Genomic DNA, 18,748 nt, shown 5'->3' with positions numbered 1-18,748 from the left:
TCACTTTAATGTAATATTAGATCACAGGATTTGAATGGGAAAAACATCCTTTGAGATCATCCTGTTCAACCTAAAATTCAATTCTTTGAGTATACTAGCTCAACTCCAAACCTGTCTGTCTATACCAGAAGACTGAATGGGGACCTATGCACCTATCTTATTAAGCAATATCCGCAAAATATAGGATTCCCTCTCAAGTTTTTGAGCCGCCAACTTAACAGATTCTCAAGAAGGGTGAAGTACTTCTAAGAAACCATCCAGTTTATCCGTCTGACCACTCCTATGGTGTCTGGGGTGGTGACTGGGGGGTGGGAATAAAAACCTAGGTTTTGACTCCAACATGTTGAGAAGCCACAACCTCTCTCAGTAACGATCCTGAAGCCTCACAGCACCCACGGAAAATAGTCTTCCTCCCTTTATGGACATTCCTCTTATATATAAATCGCTCCCTTTGGCAGAGCCTGGTCGCGTCCAAGAGTAGCAACCACAACCCTTTGGCTATCCCTAGGCTTCCCAAGGGCTTTGCTGGGTGGGAATCGGCCATGGGTGGCTTGAGACACGTGGTGACTAGGGGACCGGGGAATCGATCCCCGCCCCGGGAACCCCTCAAGAGAAGCGACCCGACCAACCCCCAGCTAGGCCCCTTCCTATGAAGTTAGAGACTCAATGATCAGTAATGGATCTCAGTTCATTTAACCGACTCCTCACTCCCAGTTCCTCAGACGCCCGCCTCTCGTCAGGGGTCCTGTACCCCCTGGGGGCGGTGACTGACGACGCTCAAAAGGCGAGAAACGGCTCCCTAAGCCGCTCGCCGGGTCCCTCTCTCCCCACAATGCACCGGGGCCAGCAGGAAGGCCGCTCCGACCCCTAATTTTCCCGCGAATTCAGTTCAAAGAGGCGGCCGGGCCGAGGTCGGCAGCGCGCACGGGCCAACCAAGCCGCGCCTCCGCGAGAAGCGCCTCCGCGTGACTGACGGGACAATCCGCGGGCCAACGGGCTGGGCTGCCGGGCGGCGCGCGCTCCCGTCGGCCAATCAGAACTCCGGGCGGGGGAAGTAGGCGGAGCCAGGCCAGGCTAGGGTGAGCGGCCTCCGGAGCGGAGCAGGGCTCTCAGGAGGAGACACTTTTTTTTTCCTCCCTCCTTCCCTCCTCTCCTCCTCCCTTCCCTTCCCCTCTCCTCCCCTCTCTCCTCCTTCCCCCCTCGGTCCGCCGGAGCCTGCTGGGGCGAGCGGTTGGTATTACAGGCGCTTACTCTCCGGGGCCGCCGGCGGGTAGCTGGCGGGGGAGGAGGCAGGAACCGCGATGGCGCCTCAGAAGCACGGCGGTGGGGGAGGGGGCGGCTCGGGGCCCAGCGCGGGGTCCGGGGGAGGCGGCTTCGGGGGTTCGGCTGCGGCGGTGGCGGCGGCGGCGGCGTCGGGCGGCAAATCCGGCGGCGGGGGCTGTGGAGGCGGCGGCAGTTATTCGGCCTCCTCCTCCTCCGCGGCGGCGACAGCGGCGGGGGCTGCGGTGTTACCGGTGAAGAAGCCGAAAATGGAGCACGTCCAGGCTGACCACGAGCTTTTCCTCCAGGCCTTTGAGAGTGAGTACGTTTGAGGCTTTGAGGGCAGAAATAGCCTCTCTTCCAGCGTTGGGGGATCGGGACACTCGTGCTGGGCCCCCCTTCCTCCCCAGGAGTCGACTTGATTTGGGAGTGGAGGGAGAAATTGGTGAGGGAGCTGCTCTTCCTCCGGGATTGTGGCCCGAGGGGCCCCGAAGTCTGGGGCCTCTTGGGGAAAGTGCAATAGGAAGTCCAGGTGAGGGTCCCGACTCCGCAGAGATTTACGCAGAGGTTAGGCAGTGGGGCCTCCCGTGAAGAGCAGGCTGCTTTCAGATGAGGTTGCAGCTGGGCTGTGGGTCTGCACGGTCTCCGAGCGGCAGTCAGATCCCGAGACTAGTTCTTGGTCTTTTTCACGCCTTTCCTACTCCAGACGTACAAGGGTTTCGTTGGGAGGTTTTGCGGAGCTAATTGAGCCTCCGAAGAGAAGAAAGCGGTAAAATCGACAAAATTGTCATTAGGCTGAAATGCCCTCGCTCTACCTTGCGCTGCACGGTAACATGGTACCTTTTGGTGCTTTAAACCTTTCACTTCTACCCACCCATTTCGTGGATACACAAACTGAGACAGGTAGTGTTTAAACTTGGAGACGAGGTCGGAAATCTGCCGGCTGCACTTGCCTTAATTCCGAACGTTTTCTTATGTCAATTTCTGTTTTAGGGTCTGTTTCGAGGGCAAAACTGCGACTTAATTTGAAAAGGGGGACAAGGGGTCTGAAACAAACAATAGAATTTATTTGAAAAAACATCGTGATTATGAATAATTTCAACTGTTCTTCAGTGAATATTATATCTCAATTGCTTTCCTTTTTGCTTTTGTGTGGCTTTTATAATCTAGATGATCTTTTATACTAAATATCTTACAGAAACTTGAATAAACGGCTCAATCCCTGAATGTCTTTATTTACAATTTTTCCGTGGCATATGTTAAAGGCATGGTATCAGCTGTGCTTGGAAAGACGTATTACATTGTGTAGTGCCCTTCTTTCATTCTCTCATTAGTGCTTCATGAAATTCTAATTGGAATTTAATACAAGGAATTTCAGCTTTTATGGAAACGAATATTGAAGTTACTTGAGAGAGATTCAGATTTTTAGTTTGCTTAATACACAGTACAGAAGTCTGGAGAGGATTTAAATTGGAAATACGATGGACGACTGAAGCACAGTAATGATAACATACACGTTTGTACCCCTTGTAAAATATTTCACATTTTGGTTTATTTGGAACAAAACTAAACTAACTTTGATTAAGTGGCATTTTAAAAATTATTTCTAAATGTTATGAGAAGACCAGTACTCCAAGAAAGTTTTAGTTATTTTGCTTTCTGTTGAGTTTACCATGGAGAATTGAACTGTCATCAAGAACTAGATTTGGCCACAAAACAACTAGATTCTTCCCTAATACTGACCTTAGTTTCAGAGAAGTTTAAATTCTTTGATGTATTTAATAATATAATTTAGTTCATTTTGATACTGCTTTAAAGAAATGCAACATTGTACTATTAGATCAGTAACGGAACTGATATGTTGATGTTGCATATAAAATATTTTCTATCTCTAACACAAACCCTTTATAACAAGTTAAACTTTAACTTAACTCAGCACTAAAAAGATTTTGGTAATCTATTACTTTAAAAATATGTGTTGGTAGTATCTGTATGTGAGATAATATTTACATTGAACAAATTTGATAAAAACTTGAACTGTAACTGTAAATATTCATTTAAAAATTTAACTACAGTTTATGTCTCATGACTTTCAATATTACTGACTTCCATCATATCTGTATTAGGACATGTAGGAAACAATTTTATTCCATTTTGTCTGACTACTATACATTTGTAAAAGAGCAGTGAAAAAGTGGAAACTGCATTTTTATTTGGCATCAATAAGTAGTTTGCTGAATTCAGCTACCTCATTTCAGCTACTTTTGGGAAGGAGATGGATTCTAAATAGTTTAAATTAGTTAAATTAACTGAATGTAACTACTTCTCTTCAGTTCTGCCTACAGAATAGTTTAAAAAGTGCCTACTCTAGCCCTGGCTGATGTGGCTTAGTAGATTGAACATCTGCCTTCAAATTGAAAGGTGCAGGTTTGATTCCCAGTCAGGGCACATGCCTAGGTTGTGGACCTGATCTCTGGTTGGGGGCCAACCAAAGGCAACAGATCATTGTATCTCTTGCACCTTGATGTTTCTCTCTCTTTCCTCCTCCCTTCCTCTCTAACAGTAAATAAATAAAGTACCTACCTTTAAATAAAGTACCTACCTTGGAAATGAAAGGCTTTAAGAACAAGATTATGGAGCGTCTTAAGTTTAAAATACATATAGATGAATTTTGAGAATATACCATAGCTCCACTGTCTTTTGATCTTAGTGTGCATACCAATTTCCTTGATGTAAATACTTAGTATTTAGTAAATGTTTTCATAATAGGAAATTAGTTTATATCAGTTATAACATGGGCTGGTATTTTTCTTGACAACTTGAGTAATAAGTAAGTTTAGATAACATTTGAATTTTGTTTTCTGTTACTTAGAACCAACGCAGATCTATAGATTTCTTCGAACTCGAAATCTTATAGCGGTAAGTCATCAACATAGTATATCTATTATTTTTTTCTTAGAATTTTACTTAACTTAATTTTAATGTATTTAATTTTTTTATAGCCAATATTTTTGCACAGAACTCTCACTTACATGTCTCATCGAAACTCCAGAACAAACATCAAAAGGTACATTTTATGAATCTTACTTCAAGTTAATCAAACTTTGTTAAACTTTTGTTTTATTCTTTTTAATTAAGAATTAAATATGAAAACTTAGGTGAAAGAATGGCAGGTTGAATTGTTTGCAGAGTGATCATTTTAATAGTATCATTTTTGTAAATCTCAGTTTATTATTTTTTTCCTAATAGAAATAATGTAGTAATGAAGTGAATGAAGTGATTTCACTGACTTCTGTTTTCACTCTGTGCTACATGTTATTTTCAAGTTTGGTAGAAGTTGAAGATTTAAATACTTATCAGAGGGCTTGAACTATCTTTGATATGTGGACTTAACAGTTGATTTTTGAATATTCTTATGTGTCCTAACAGTAAAGAATTTGCTTCTGTAATAGATTCAAAAAGTCTCATTTTATGTATTTGGTGGTGGTCTTACTAAAGAGGAAATATTTTTAAGTCAATGGGATGAATGTCCTTAAAAAACAAGAAGTCATAATCATTTAGTCTTAAAGTGAAGTCTAGATGTGTCAGAGCATATATTTGCTTTGTAACATTTAATATTTAACCATATATAATAAGGAATGCTAGTTTCATGATTTACATGCAGGGTTATTTATTGAGCAGATCAAGTGAACAACTTGAAAGGAGAGAACTTTTTTACTAAGCATTTGGTGTTGTCATCTTGACTTGGGAAAGCAATTAATCTTATCTAAATGGACTTTTAAACTAAATTCCTTTGAAGACTCCTACTGGTTCCTAAGTAAGCATCATATTTTCTATAGCAAGACATTCTTTAGCTTTGTAGATTCATCTAGGTGGATTTTGAAGGATCGAATTGTTAAAACTATTTGTCTTCTGGTAATGTTTCGGAAGAGAGAATTGCATTTAATATGTGAAATTTGCTACGCACCTAAATAATTAGGAAGAGGGTGGTGGATCAAGCAACAGAATTGAAAGATCTTTTTACCTGTCCACTCCATTATTTGATCTATGCCTGAGTTCAGCAAACTTTCTCTTTAAAGGACCAAATAGTAGGTCTAGGAGGCAGAGTTGAGGAAATTAGATAGGATGTAGTACTTTTTTTTTAAGATGTTATTTTTTTTAAGTTTATTTACTTATTTTTAGAGAGAAATATTGATATGTGAGAGATACATCCATTGGTTGCCTCTTACACACCCCCACCTGGGGTTCTGGCCTGCAATCCAGGCATGTGCCATGAATAGGGATTGATCCAGCGACCTTTTGGTTTGAAGGCCCACACTCAGTCCACTGAGCCACAGCAGCCAGGGTGGGAAGATGTAGTACTTTCACAAAAAGGAGGACACCAAATATCCACAGATTTTTTTTTTTTATTGTTGAAATTCAGAATGTTTTGAATTGAGTACAGTGTTTTGAAATACAGGCCAACTCTGGTGAGCAATGTGGGATTCTTTTATTTTTGCAGGGTTAGGGGAGATAACATTTGCTTAATTGGGGTTTAGAGTTAGTCTTTGTTACAAATCAATTGCAAATGTTTATCAGTAGAAACCATTTTTAGATTATTGGCTGTGTAAAACAGATAGTAGGCTGGATTAAATAGCGGTTAACTTTTTCCTGTAGTATTTTTAATATGGAAGATTAGCTAAGTTATCTAGGATGCTGCCAGATTTATATTTAAAAGCAATTTTTTCCAAAATAATTTGAGTTAAACCATAAGTAGATAAAAACAATATATCCATTTAAAGCCTAAGTTCATCATTTTACCGTCATGATTGTTTATTAGACAATTTGTTTCATTGTCAGATGTTTCTGTTATCTACTAATGGATGGAGGCGATATTAAAAGCTTGGTAGTAGAAATTAATTTTCTTAATTTATTGCCCTTTTAGTAAAAAACAAAACAAAACAAAACTTAACTTTTGGGCAAGTTTCAAAGCAGTTTACCAGCCAAGAAACATAAATTCCATTTAGTGTATTTCCATACAAAAAGTGCATTAGGAATCACTTAATTCTTTTGTTATATCCCTGGCCTACATAAGGCATTAAAACTGATTTTTAACAAATATACCACAAGATATATACCATTATATCTTCAAGTGAACCCTGTCCCATTCAAAGTAGTTGGTGGCTTTGAAGGTGGTGTTTAGCTTAGTAATTGTGGTCTTTGTTTGAACTGTGTTTGGAACTTCTTGTATAAAATTGCTTTTAGTACTGCCCCTTTGCCCAAAATGTTTTTGGAACTAGCCTTGTACTTTAGTCTCACTTCATAGATGTATTCAAATTCTATAGGTTAACACTACACGGACAAAATGGAAATACTGGTGAGGAGAAGGACATCTTATATTGAATTCATTTTATGGTTTTATGTGAACTTTTTTAATTTCAAGAAAATTTTCTAAAATTTCTTGATTTTTAAAAATATTCTCCTTTTTGATAACTATTTCCCTTGTTAAATCTGAGCTATAGTAGTGGTTCCTTTCTAAAGAATAGAAATACTTGGTGTTGACTGATGGGGCTGCTTTTGTATAGTTACTTATGTGTTGTTGTTTTTTTCCTAAGAAGAGATGGGTTGTCTTTATGATCTTACCTATTTCAAACAGTTGTTAATATTCAGTTCTCCTTTGCAGAACTCCATAGTTTTGGGAGAGATGAACCTTGTGACTCAGTCTTATCTTTACTTCCAACAGACGGCATTTCTTCTTAATCATTACATAAAGATAAACATTATTCTTAAAAGTTTTTAGTAGTTTTATAACCCTCCTCAGTAATACATTTCAGTATTTATACTGAAAAGTTCTTTGTGACTAGCCTAAAGGAATCTTTCATTTTTCTTCTTTCTTCTCTCTTATCTGTGGAGATTGAAAATGTATTGCCCTGCCTCATAAAGTACTTCTTACTTTGCTCTACTGGATGAAACTTTATTATTGAAGTTTTCAGTAACTCTAGAGGTAAAGAGAGAAGCTTTTTTTAAAAAAGATCTTTTGTTAATGGAGGCTATTTATTTACCTGAAATACAGACTGTATCAATTCTGCTCTTCCTATCAGTTATTTACTGCAACACATTTACATTATCATTTCTCTGCTGATAATTTTATTATAGCAATTGAGTACAATAACTGGTTTTGAAGAATGAGAACATTAGTAATTTCTAATATCTGAATTCAAGTCCTAAATTTTAAGAGAGTATATGAATATATAAAGAGAAATATTTATTTCCAGTTAACATATGTGGACCTAGATTTTCAGTCTCTAATCTCTACAACATTTATAGAAGACCAACTTAAGAACTGAGATGAGGCTTATTTTAGGATCCAGTCATTCTTACATTACTTGGCAGGGTTTGGGTTTTTTTTTTATTTTATTTTTTTATTTTTAGAGAGAGGGGAAGGGAGAGAGAAAGAAGGAAAGAAACATCAATGTATAAGAGATATGTTTACCAGCTGCCTCTCACACACCCCCAACCAGGAACCTGGCCCGAAACCCAGGCATGTGCTCTGACTGGGAACCCAACCAGTGACCCCTGATTCGCAGGCTGGTGTTCAGTCCACTGAACCACACCAGCCAGGGCACAGAGTGTTAGGCTTCATTTAAATTTCAAGTTTGTGGAAAAATTACTCTTGCTTAAACTTATTAAGTTAAAAGTTAATAATATAATTTGATGGGTATGTCCCTAAACTTCAAAATTTTTTCATGATAATGACAACCATCTCTTTAATATGACATAATGTTTAACTTTAGCCATTGCTAATAATGTTTGAGGATGTTTTGTTAACTCTAGATTTTTTATAGAATATTTTATGTGATAGTGCTAACACATATTTGTCAGGTTACTTAAAGGATGAATGTTTCAAAATAGTCATAATTTGCATTTGTTTGGCTCAGTCTGACAGATGCTTGAATACCTACCAAGTATAAGGCACTATGCCAAGCATCATGTGACTTACCGTGGAAAAAAAACAATCTCTGCCCATCAGGAGCTTATAATATAGCAAGAGAAATAAAATATTTATGTAAGTTTCATGTTTAGGAAATGTTAAAATAAATATAAACCAAGTGTCATAGGTAAGGAGAAATCACTGGTTTAGGAGTAATTACAAAAGGTTTCATGGAAAAATTAGCATATCAGATGGGACTTGAAGGCTTGTCTGCTGTATTAATAACATACACTGTCTTTGTAGTATTCATTGTTATGGCTAACCGTCCATAATTTATCTTATTAAAAATAATAATAAAAATCAGATTTCCAACTTGCCTATTATAGTGACAATAAAGTGTAATCTGTTTGTTTTTCCCAGTTGAGAAGTGATTATTTTGTTTATCTGTTTCTTCCAGGAAAACATTTAAAGTTGATGATATGTTATCAAAAGTAGAGAAAATGAAAGGAGAGCAAGAATCTCATAGGTAAGATGATCTATCAGTGTACATTAAGTGATATACTTGAGGAAAGAAGAAAATTATAGTGATCATTTCCCTAGTGATCACCTTAATATTCTTATAAGGAGTTAGAAGGAACCTTAGAGGTCACTTGCTCCAAACTCTTCCATAAGTCAGAAATTATTTCCACTATACTATTCCTGGCAGAGATTCTTTAAGCCTCACCTGGAATACCTCCAGTACTGGAAACTCATCTGTTTTCTAAAGCAGCTGTATTCATAATTATTTCTCTTACCACCTTCTTACATTTTGTATGCAAGTTTCTGTAACTTTTGCAGTTGTTGTTAATCTCATACCTCACCTAGAAAGGATGGAGGCCCATATTTATGGTGTACTTACTATATGCTAGGTGCTCTGCTAGGTGCTTTACATAATACCTCTTCTAAGTAATCATCTTCAGATCTGAGAGAGGCTCTCTTTTTTCCCATTTTTACAAAAAATTATTTGGCTGATTTTAGAGGGAGAGAGGAAGGAAGAGTGAGATAGAGACATCTATTTGTTGTTCCACTTATTTGTGCATTTATTGGTTGATTCTTGTATATGCCCTGACCAGGGATCATATCTGCATTGTTGGTGGATTGGGATGATGCTCCAACCAGCTGAGCAACCCGGCCAGAGTCTCTATTTTCCATTTTATCTTTCCGCTTATGTATATCTTTCAGGCAAAATATTCCTAACTTTACTTTGTATTTGAAGTTTGACCCTTTGGGAAGAATCTACGTATTGTATGTTTTCAAATGTGATGGTCTATTACATGTTTTCAAATGGGATATCCAGAACTAATTTCCTAAATGTCCTAACTAGCCTAATATCTGCCTAGGCCAGACAGTATACTTCCATTCCTAAACAGTATGCTTCTATTTATTCTTTGGTATGTAAATTTAAATAAAGTTGAATACTGTTCTAGAGAAGCAGGAACTTGGGTGGTATCTATTCATTGGAGTTAAAAAAATTACCACAATGGAATTTTCTTTTGAAGTTTTAAATCATATATTACCAGTTTAGATAGGCTATATGCTGACTTAAAGATGCTTCATTTATAGTCTCTCATTTTAGTGACTGGTGTAAGATGTCATTTTTGTAGATGCTTATATTTAAGTTTGGCTTTTGAATTAGGTTATTTTGTTACTTGAATTGTAAGATCACATTTTTTTATTTTATATCCTGCAATCTTGTAGGACTGAAGTATAATTTCTATTTCTGTATTAGGCAATCCTGACTTGTAAATAAGCTTTGATAGTCTGTTCTAGAAGCTTATTCCTGACCAAGGAGTACCTTACAATACAAGACTGAGAATATTCCCAGTGAATGCACACTATTCTTTCTTGAATATCAATTCCAGATCCTCTTCTGGTCGGTTACCCTGGACAGCGCTCTTGGGATCCTCAGGGCCTTTTTAACTTAAAGTGTAAGCTGCATTCTGACCTCCCTACCTCTTTTCTCCTGAACACCTTAATAGTTTGCCCTCCAGGTCATTCATGGTTCATGTGAGAGGGAAGAAAGAACCAAGAAGAATATTTAACCCTTCACCTTTCCTATCAAGGTTCTACCTTCATCACTGCTAAACCCTACCACTATCTCTTTGTGACATTGTCTTTGATAACTATTACAGAGCTTGCCTTAAAGGGTATGCTGTGAAGGAAACAGGACATATATATAGTTAGTTCTTTCTTAATAATCATTCACTCAATAATTTTGTTCCTTTTGACCCAGTGGGTTCAGTAGCTAGACCAGTACTGTAATAGGTACTGTTAACCAACTCATACAACTCTTGAATAGAATTCCTGCTTGTAATTTTGAAAAACAACTTTTTCAATTTTTAGGATCCAGCTGTGACCAGTGAGTTGGGCATTTCAATCCCCCAAGATATTTTATTTTCTAAAACCTAACTCTTTGTTGGAACTGACCATGCTTAGTACCCAGTAAGGCACTTTAGGCCAAGGATTTACTGCACTGAGCTTGAAACTTCATCCTCCCCAATGATAGTTATAAATGTCTCAATGGTGCTCCCAGAGACACTAAATTGAATTTGAAAATTGCTTTAAGTTTACCTCCAAAGCCTTGTACATATTATTAAATGACTTCAGTCTATTTATCTCAAATTAGGCATAATGTCATTGTTTACTAACTTATCACATAGGATTGTGAGACGTGTCTTAGACACCAGTATGTAATGCCAGCAGTATAAAACTTTGCTTAAAAAAATCACTGGTCAGATTCTCTTTCAACAGAACAAAATAAATCTCTTTTGTTCCATGACATTAACTAACCAGAAGTTAAAATCCTAAATCATATCCCAAAAGGCATCTCTCTTCCACCTGTATTTTTATTCTGTACCATTACAGATGTAGAGATCTTGTTTAGTTTATTTGGATCTTGAATCTGTTCAACAGCTGTTATCTGGGAGTCTTCTACTGTAACTCATGTTCTTTCAGTACTTCCAAAGTTCTAATAGCTCCACTCCCCCCAAAACTGCAAAGATTTTATGAAATCTTAATATCAAGATTCATAAAAATACCATAGTACCACCCTGAAAATTATAATCAAATGCCTGGCCAACTTATCATATTTGTAGTGACTTACAAACCAAACCAAATTCCCAGCATTATCTGTTCAAAATGAAGTTGGTGCTCCAGGATTTTTTATGTAATTTCTACTCTATAGTTGTTTTAGTGGTGACAGATAATGTCAGAAACTTACTATGGGCAGGAGCTGATAGGGAAAAAAAACAGACATTTCATGGTTTTTCCTTCTTTAAGGTGTCAGTCAGTTCAAGACAATAGACCAGAGTTGTCATCTGTCACCTCAAAACTCAATTAAAAGCCTACCATCCATGAAGATTGTTCCTTTTCTTAAAAAATGGCTTCTGAAAACTCCATAGCAATGAGAAAATTTTAGAAATTTATAGTGGTCTTACCTAGTCTCCCAAATTTTTATTGATGTTTCTACTTGCTTTTTTGGTGTGATTGTATTAAATATATATATATATATATATATATATACACACACACACACACACACACACACACATATATACATACATACACACACACACACACACACACATATACGTATACACACACACACACATACATATTAGAATGCCTTATAACCTATCCTCTCTAGCTCTTGTTTCTGGCACTCCAATGTATTGTGGGTTTAATTTATTTTGGGTTTTGACCAAGCACTATGGCGTATTGGAGTAAATCTCTGGTATTTTTGTAGTTTTCTCTCCTAGCAGGATACCTAGGGGCCTGTTGTGCTATATTAATCCTACCAGTTTTGGAATTACTAGTCATAACTGCTGACTGCTAAGTGCATCTCCATCAACTGAAAGGTCAGCTTGAAAATATTTTCAAATTGGAGTTGCTTTCAAAGAATTTTCTGGGGCCAAATGAGAAGCAGAATGTCTCCTTTCTCTTCCCCTTAATCATCTTTCATTCCTGGTCCAGTGTTAGTAGCTGGAGGAGTCCCCTCAAAAGATAGCTGATCTACAGCTTTTACTAGGGATATTTTTAAGCCTCCGTTTTTAGTAGGTTAATAAGGTAAAGTGCCTTTTTGTAGGTGTTATTACAACCTCAGCTTTAGAATTAGTAATCTTCCTTTTCTAGGCATGTTTTCATACTATAACAAGGCACCGGTCTTTTTTTTTTTTCTGGAATTCCCATTTACTTAGTGTACCCATGTCCCAAACACTTTACTAAATCATAGGGAATATATAAAATAAGTGCTGAGAAAGAAAATGGGTGTTTAAAGCAGGAGAACCAGCTCTTGTTTGAGATGTTGGTCTTGGGGGTAGTGATGGTCAAGGAGGATTTTTCTGAAAAAATGAACTGAAATTTGAAAGATAACATAGGGCAAGAGTGTGAGTAGAGAATTTGTTCTAGATAAAGGGAATATTATACATATGTCATTAGAGGCCATAGTGGCTGACAGAGAGTAGCATTAGATGAGGCTGGAGCAGATGGCCTTGGTTAGATAATGCAAAGCCTCATAGGCTGTTTAAAGATATTGGTCTTTATCCTAAGAAAGCCATAAGTTATTTTATTTTTTAAGATTTTATTTATTTATCTTTAGAGGGGAAGGGAAGGAGAGAGGGAGAGAGGTATCAATGTATGGTTGCTTCTCCTGCGTCTCCTCCTGGGAACTGGCCTGCAACCCAGGCATGTGCCCTGACTGGGAATTGAACCACCGTTGTTTGGTTCTCAGGTCTGCGCTCAATCCATTGAGCTACACCAGCCAGGCGGCCATAAGTTATTTTAAATACATCATGTTAATGGTACTTCTATACCCTTGTCTTTTAGAGATTTAGCTGCATTTTTAAAACTTCAAGCTACTCCTTAAGTTGACTGTATGTCTTTCCCACCATTAATAAAATCTAATGTTTTCCTTCTTTCTCTCTCTCTCTCTTTTTTTTTTTACAAATCCTGTTTTGACTACACATTTTGAAGTTGTTTTCAAATCAGCGTGTTTTCATGAACCTGGGCTATAAATTTTGCTTTATATATCTGTTTCTGAAGGTGCCCTATTAACCACCACTAAGCATATCTTCTTAAAATCTAACTGTTTAAGAACAAATTTTTTAAATATTCCTTTCTCGTATAATATTTGGGGTTGACAATAATTCCTTTATGTTTTGTCTGTAATGCTTTTAGAATGTGACTGATTTATATGGAATGTATTTCCTCCCATTCATTCAACTTTATCTTCTCACTACAAAGAGTTCCTAGCCTTATATCTGAACCTCAAAAGAAATACCAGATGTCAAAATAATGGGCTTGGATCATTCACCAATTCCTTGGCTTCATACATCATAGTATTAAATATATAAGAAAAGTTGGGTAACTACTTTCTTGCCAAATAATTTATCATCAAGCTTGTCCTGTTATTGAGGTAATACAGTCTTGACCCGAGAAATGAAACCTTATACTTGCCAGTATCGTGTACAAACTGGAGTCACTAGTCTTGGTCTTTTTCTAGCATAAAAACTTTGGTCCCTCTGTGGGATTTGGCTATTCTTTTTTGTCTCTTCTTAAAATGTGAGTTTCCTACATGAATCTCATCTCAAAATATTAATCTCTTATAAAGTTAAATGTACTTAACCTCATTCTACAGACTGCTTTAGAATTATCAGATGCTTGTGCTTGGAATCTTATCCTGGAATTCAAATTTCTCATCTAGTTTCCTATTGCTTGCTTCCTCAGGAGATATGGTTGGGAAATGGCACAAAGATGAACCAAATTCTTATCTGATACCTTAATACTGATCACCCAAGCTAGGTCCTGTGCAACCGAAAACTAAGTATGTCCGACCAGTCCTACAGGCACCTTTTCCTTTCCTTTTTCTAATCCAGATTAACCAATTAAAATGTGACTATAGTAGCCATTAGAAAGGGAAGAGGGTGAATCAGGAAGGAGAAGAAAACTGGCCTTTTCCTTGCATGAAACCAGCTGTGAAAGTATCAGCTAGACCTCACTGTTACATTTTATTCTAGGTACATATCAGAGTTTACTAAGGAGGGAGAGGAGTAGGAGAAAATGTACATAGTAAATTACACTCCCAGAGTTATTTTTTAAGTTGGGTAGTTTAAATTTGGAGTTTCTTTTCTCAAAGAAACAATGGTATATCATAAATGATGGCTGCATGTGCTTGCTCTCTCATTTAACTCATAATGTACTATTTAAAACACTCTCAAACCCTCTGTGGTGGAGGACCTTTCTATTTGTTTTTAATTTCCAGTCCTTTGCAGATAGATACCTTTGTAAATATATTGATCACATGCTTATATGTTACGGCAGTGTTAAGTTTCTGTAAAGGTTTTTGAAGTCTTATTTTTAATTTCTTGTGGTGGAATGGTAAGTTTTCCCTGTGATACCTCAGTTTGCAAACCACATTTTGAATGTCACTGATTTAAAATATTTTCTGGGGTAGATCAATGTAAGATGTTTCTGGCATTTCAAAGTTGGAAGTTAGAATCACATTACCTATAAAAACAATATAAGTAATACTGAGTACTGTAGTATGATAGTAATTATACTGACCTTAAAAATCTTCCTGCTCTAGGAGGACATCATTATTCTTATGAAGAGCATTTGTTGAGTGCCTCTCTGTAAGATACTGTTAGCTCAGGTTCTAGGGTCACCAATATAATAAAATGATTGTTGAAAGAGAACCTTTGTGAAAAAACAGTGACAGAAAAGTGATAAATTCAAGTGCTCATCAAGGAAATTAAGCTTTTGGTCATTAACTTTTGGGATGGTTGGGGATGGTTGCTTTGTAGAAGAGGTTTTATGCAAGCCTCTGCTAAGAGGTCATTTTCTCATTTTATAGATACCATGTCACAGCTAATAAAGACCCAAAATTCAAACCTGGATTTTCTGTCTCTAATTAATCTTCTATTTTCATAGTCTATTTTGTCATTATAATCTATTTCCCTGTATCAGGCTTTAGTGCAGATAAAAAGAAATGGGAGCCATATTATAGACAGCAGTAAGACTAAAGATTTGGTAGTTGGGTATTCATGAGAAAATTTGAAAAAAAGAGTGATACATACAAAATGGTGTTTCTAAGAAAATTAACCAGGCCTTAGTATGTAGGTTTAATTGACGCAACTAAGAGCAAGATAGGTTGGTTGTGACTAACATATTTTCCAGCATGTGAAAATTATAGAATGTTCCTCTCTGTATTTTAGTGATGTTTTGGACTTGCTAATTCTGCTTTTTAAGGTGGCATTTATGGAACTAATTTCATAGGAAAATGCTAGATATCTTTTAGTAATTAAAATAGCATATGAATTTTGTAAATGACAGGTACACTTTAAAAAAAATAACTTGTACACCCTGGCTGGTGTAGCTCAGTAGATTGAGTGCTGACCTGCGCACTGAAAGGTCACTGGTTCGATTCCCAGTCAAGGCACATGCCTGGGTTGCAGGCCAGGTCCCAGTTGAAGATGTGTGAGAGGCAGCCAGTTGAAGTTTCTCTCTCACATCAATGTTTTATCTTCCTTTCCTTCTCTTCCCCTGTCTCTTAAAAATATGTAAAAATAGAAAAAATCTTGAAAAAAAATCAGCTTTTGGTGTAATATTCAATAAAATACATTCACCCTTAAGCACATGGTTTGAAATTTGACAAATATATATACTTGCATATCCATAAATACAATCAAAATGTAGAGCATTTTTATCACTTTGAAAAATTCCTTTGGGTTTCTTTACAGTCATCTCCTCAATGTACTTTATAAAAAAATGTATTATATGCAGTCAAATTTATTCTTTTTGGTATATATTTTGACAAATGTGAGGTCTGTCCAAAAGGTATCCAGCTATGTAATGTGGAAGATAGAGACTTTATTGAGAAGATACAAGAAACATTGTACATAGGACAGTGATACCTCAGTCCCCTTCAAAGTCGGCACCTTGGGACCTAACTCAGGTCTCCCAGTTGCCATCAGCTGCCCCATAGTATTTTTCTAAACCTCACTGATGGTCTGAAATCTCTTTCCTTTAAAGGTGATTTTAGTTTTGGGTAAAGCCAGAAGTCTCAAGGCACTAAATCTGAGCTGTAGGAGAGCTGAGTCACCTGGGTGATTTGGTGTTTCACCAAAAAACTCTGCACAAGACGTGATCTGTGTGCAGGCACGTTGTTGTGAGGAAGCCACCAATGACCAAGTACCCATAGCTGTGGCCTTCTGAATCATCCAAATAGTTTCCATGGAAGAATATTCAAGCTTAATGCAAAATTTGATGCAAATTCATTGCTCTGCATGCTCAGTCATTTTGAATGCAATGACTACACAGTACACATGCTGTGTTAACGGCATCTTAACACCCGCACTGAATAGTATAGTGAAGTCGTGCTTGTTCACACATTTACATTCCAGTCAACTCTTCCTGGCTGCCAGGTTACATTGATATCATGTAAACTGTTCTCATTATATTAACAATGACTGGTTTTTTTCAAAACAGACCTTGTATGGAGCTAGGTAACTACACTTGAGATAACCCTAAAAATGCCCTCATGCCTCTTAGAGCCACCTGTTCCCATTCCCAATGTACTTTTATTTATTTTTCTTTAAAATTTTTCACCTCAACCGAGGACGTGCTCACTGATTTTAGAGAAAAGGGGATGGGAGGGAGAGAAACATCAATTGGTTGTCTCTTTTATGTACCCCAACTGGAGAAAATGACAACCTAGGCGTGTGCCCTGATGGGGAATCAAACCCACAACCTTTCTGTTTACTGGACAGTGCTGCAACCAACTGAGCCAGGGCACAAATATGTAGCCAGGCGTGTGCCCCGATGTACTTTTAAAATTTATTTCAAAAAGTAAGGGACCTGTTTTCAAGAATTCCATTATATGCCGTTTTTATTTTATTATACTTAAGTTGTTGTTGTTACTTTTTTTTAAATGATTTTGTATATCTTTAGAGAGAGGAGAAGGGAGGGAGAAAGAGAGGGAGAGAAGTATCAATGTGTGCTTGACTCTCACGTGTCCCACATTGGGGGGGACCTGGCTCGCAATCCAGACATGTGCCTTGACTGGGTATCAAACTGGCAACCTTTTGGTTCGCAGCCCATGCTCAATTCACTGAGCTACACCAGGCAGGGCAAGTTGTTCTTAGTTTTTTCCCTCATATTTCTAACTCTGCTTGGATTCTTTTATAGTCATTTTGTCTTTTAATGATATCCTGGCATATTTTTGTTGGTACTGTTCTAGAAATGTCCTTTGAGACCTCTCTCCTGTAATTCTTTTCCCCTCCCTCCCTTAATTGATTGTAGAGAGAGAAGCAGCCATTTTGTATGCATTCATTGGTTGCTTCTTGTATGTGCCCTGACCATCAATCGACTCGAAGCCTTGGCATCTGGGGATAGATGATGGTCTAACCAACTGAGGTACTCTGCTAAGGCATTAGCATTGTTTCATGGCTTATCTCAGTGAGAACATAGAGGCATCCTCACATCTTCTGTTGAAATATCTCACTGGCCTCTTATTTATCTAAGAAAAAGAGCAGTCCCAGGCCAAGTTTAAAAATTAACCTCTTCGTAATCCATCATTTCTGATCATTACTTGCTCCTTAATACTGTTTGCCTCAGTGTCTTTGTATAATTCTTTCCCTCTGCTTTTAAGAATGCCTAGGTTGTCACCACCATTTTTATAAACAAACATACCTTTTATGGATCCTTATTGCCCTTTAACTACTATTTACTTTCATTTATTACACTTGTACATTTCTTATGTAAGAAACCAGTACTGTTTCCCTTTCCTCAACATGTGTTCTATATAGCCCTCTATCTGGTGTCTTACCACACTGCAGAATCTGTTCTGGAAAGGTATGAATGGCCCCTGTTCAACAAATAGATTGCTTTATTTTGCAATTTAAAGGTACTACAAAAGCCTGTTGATGTTTCTGTTTGTTCTATCACATCTTAATGGTTTTCTTCATTGTTAGCAGATATTTTCGAAAGAAATAGGTCACTATAATTTATGTTTCCTTTTCCTTTTCTATTACTTCCAAAAGTAAAAGTGTAAATGACATGTTGAAACAGTAAATTATAGATGTATAGCAGATTTGTAACTGTGTATTTCTCCCTTGATTGAAGTACAAAGTGATGGGCTCTGCATCATTTGTTAGACAGTTGAATTTCCGTAACTTTAAAATATTTAGACAATTTTGCATAGATTCAGCAGCCCTTATCAAAAAAATTTTTGAAGGATGGGAAGGAAAACCTGTTCCCATTTTATAGGTGCAATACTAAAGCACATTAAATTAATTCTGCCTTTCATTTGGCAGTCTTTTCATCTGCGTTACTCCTTTGGTGTTTTTATTTCTTTGTATTATGGGTTTGTTTGTTTACTGTGCATAGACACTATTTTGGATGTCAGCAGGGAAAACATGGAGTTGTGGGTTTGAATCAAATTAGGAATAAGAAAATCAAATATTTATAAATTACCTGAAGTAGCTTTGATTTTAATGTGATATTTTAAAGTCTAGGCTGTTTTTATTATAGTGCATCAAAGTG

At 37.3% G+C, this 18,748-nt stretch overlaps 1 protein-coding gene across 3 annotated transcripts in view; it reads left to right on the top strand.

Moving 5' to 3' along the window:
- Window positions 1-1,066: 1,066 nt before the first annotated feature.
- The window catches only part of SUZ12 (SUZ12 polycomb repressive complex 2 subunit), a 41,505-nt gene continuing 23,823 nt past the window's right edge, over window positions 1,067-18,748 (top strand). Inside the window, exons 1-5 of one of the 3 annotated variants that reach the window (XM_037069805.1) lie at window positions 1,067-1,230; window positions 1,492-1,578; window positions 4,133-4,179; window positions 4,263-4,327; window positions 8,628-8,696. In XM_037069805.1, the coding sequence (XP_036925700.1) occupies window positions 1,530-1,578; window positions 4,133-4,179; window positions 4,263-4,327; window positions 8,628-8,696 (230 nt within the window). In that variant the 5' untranslated portion in view covers window positions 1,067-1,230; window positions 1,492-1,529. Of the gene's footprint in view, window positions 1,579-4,132; window positions 4,180-4,262; window positions 4,328-8,627; window positions 8,697-18,748 lie in introns of all 3 variants that reach the window. The other 2 variants (XM_037069803.1, XM_037069804.1) reach the window with 2 other exon arrangements.

The sequence above is a fragment of the Sturnira hondurensis genome, unplaced genomic scaffold (assembly GCF_014824575.4).
Source record: "Sturnira hondurensis isolate 20B ecotype Veracruz unplaced genomic scaffold, ASM1482457v3 Scaffold0018728, whole genome shotgun sequence".
NCBI classification, from domain to species: Eukaryota; Metazoa; Chordata; class Mammalia; order Chiroptera; family Phyllostomidae; genus Sturnira; species Sturnira hondurensis.
Note: the sequence above shows the minus strand (reverse complement) of the source record. Positions and strands in the feature narration are given on the sequence as shown.